The sequence below is a fragment of the Coturnix japonica genome, unplaced genomic scaffold (assembly GCF_001577835.2).
Source record: "Coturnix japonica isolate 7356 unplaced genomic scaffold, Coturnix japonica 2.1 chrUnrandom511, whole genome shotgun sequence".
NCBI lineage: Eukaryota > Metazoa > Chordata > Aves > Galliformes > Phasianidae > Coturnix > Coturnix japonica.
The window spans coordinates 85,866-87,966 of NW_015439899.1; the positions used below are offsets into that span (position 1 = coordinate 85,866).

At 47.7% G+C, this 2,101-nt stretch overlaps 1 protein-coding gene across 1 annotated transcript in view; it reads right to left on the minus strand.

Annotated features, from left to right (window-relative positions):
• PRMT5 (protein arginine methyltransferase 5) overlaps positions 1–2,101 on the minus strand; it is a 34,587-nt gene that overhangs the window by 29,899 nt on the left and 2,587 nt on the right. The window contains 2 exon segments of the mRNA XM_015850686.2: positions 73–185; positions 1,558–1,754. Coding sequence (XP_015706172.1) covers positions 73–185; positions 1,558–1,754 — 310 coding nt within the window.

Below are 2,101 nucleotides of genomic sequence, written 5' to 3' on the forward strand. Positions count from 1 at the left end.
CCATAGACACCCCATATCCCCCCATAGACACCCCATATCCCCCCTATATCCCCCCTATATCCATGTACCCACCAATGCCAGGTCTCCTCCTCCTGCCTCCCATTATCCTCGTTAACGAGCTCCTCGTTAACGATCAAGTCGTCGCGGCTGGATTCCGGAGCCAATAGGGGCACACGAACCCAAACCTGCCCCAATAAAATTAATTAACATTAATTAATATTCATTAATTAAGACGTATTCGTACCCCATAGGCACCTTCACCTCCATCAGACCCCATTAATTAAACTAATTAAGGCTAATTAAGAGTCATTCCATAGCAATACAACCCCATAGACACCCCATAGACACCCTAGCCACTAATTAAGGCCCAATTAACCCTAATTAAGGCTAATTAAGCGCCATTACTCACCACTGCCCCATAGGCTGCAATGAAGACCCACTAAGCCCCCATTAACCCCTATTAACCCCCATTAAACCCCATTAACCCCCATTAAACCCCACCAATACCCCCCTAGAGCCTAATTAAGCCCCTAATTAACCCTAATTAAGACTAATTAAGGCACAATGACTCACCACAGCTCCATGGGGCGCCCCCTAAGTCCCCATTAAGCCCCATTAAACCCCATTAAACCCCATTAAACCCCCTTATGCCCCACTGATACCCCCCCCAGACCCCAATTAAGCCCCTAATTAACCCTAATTAAGACTAATTAAGGCACTATGACTCACCGCAGCTCCATGGGGCGCCCCCTAAGTCCCCATTAAGCCCCATTAAACCCCATTAAATCCCATTAAACCCCATTAAACCCCATTAATCCCCATTATACCCCATTAAACCCCCCCAATACCACCCCAGACCCCAATTAAGCCCCTAATTAACCCTAATTAAGACTAATTAATTAGCCATGACTCACCGCAGCTCCATGGGGCGCCCCCTAAGTCCCCATTAAGCTCCTTATTTCCCCATTAACCCCCATTAAACCCCCTTATACCCCATTAAACCCCCCCAATACCACCCCAGACCCCAATTAAGACCTTAATTAACCCTAATTAAGACTAATTAATTAGCCATGACTCACCACAGCTCCATGGGGCGCCCCCTAAGTCCCCATTAAGCCCCATTAACCCCCATTAAACCCCCTTATATCCCATTAAAACACTCCTTAACCCCCCCCAGACCCCAATTAAGCCCCATAATTAACCCTAATTAAGACTAATTAAGGCACTATGACTCACCGCAGCTCCATGGGGCACCCCCTAAGTCCCCATTAAGCCCCATTAAACCCCATTAAACCCCCTTATGACCCATTAAACCCCACTGATACCCCCCCTCAGACCCCAACTAAGCCCCAATTAACCCTAATTAACCCTAATTAAGACTAACTAAAGCACTCTGACTCACCGCAGCTCCATGGGGCGCCCCCTAAGTCCCCATTAAGCCCCTTATATCCCCATTAACCCCTATTATACCCCATTAAACCCCCCCAATACCACCCCAGACCCTAATTAAGCCCATAATTAACCCTAATTAAGACTAATTAAGGCACTATGACTCACCGCAGCTCCATGGGGCGTCCCCTGCAGGTGGGCACAGAGCCCCCGTGCCAAATTGGGGCAGTGCGGCCCCTTTAAGGACAGCAGAACGGCCGGGACCCCCAAGTAAGCGGCAAAGTCCAATTCCTGTTGTAGGGCCTGACCCAAAAACAGCAATTTTCAGCCCAAAAAACCCCATAAGGAAACCTCAAACCCCAAATCTGAGCACAAAAACCCCATAAATCAGCTCCAAAACCCAATATTTCAGCCCAAAAAAGACCCAAAACCCCATAATTCAGCCGAAAAATGCCCAAATCCAGGCCAAAATCCCCCATGCTGACCCCAAAATTCCTCTTTTTTGCCCCAAAAAGGCCCTTATTAGCCCAAAAATCCCTTTTTGCCCCCAAATCCCCATTTTTTAACCCCAAAATGTCTCTTCCTGACCCCAAAATCCCCATTTTTAGCCCCAAAATCCCCCATTTTAGCCCCAAAATCCCCCATTTTAGCCCCCAAATCCCCCTTTTTAACCCCAAAATGTCTCTTCCTGACCCCCAAAATCCCCATTTTT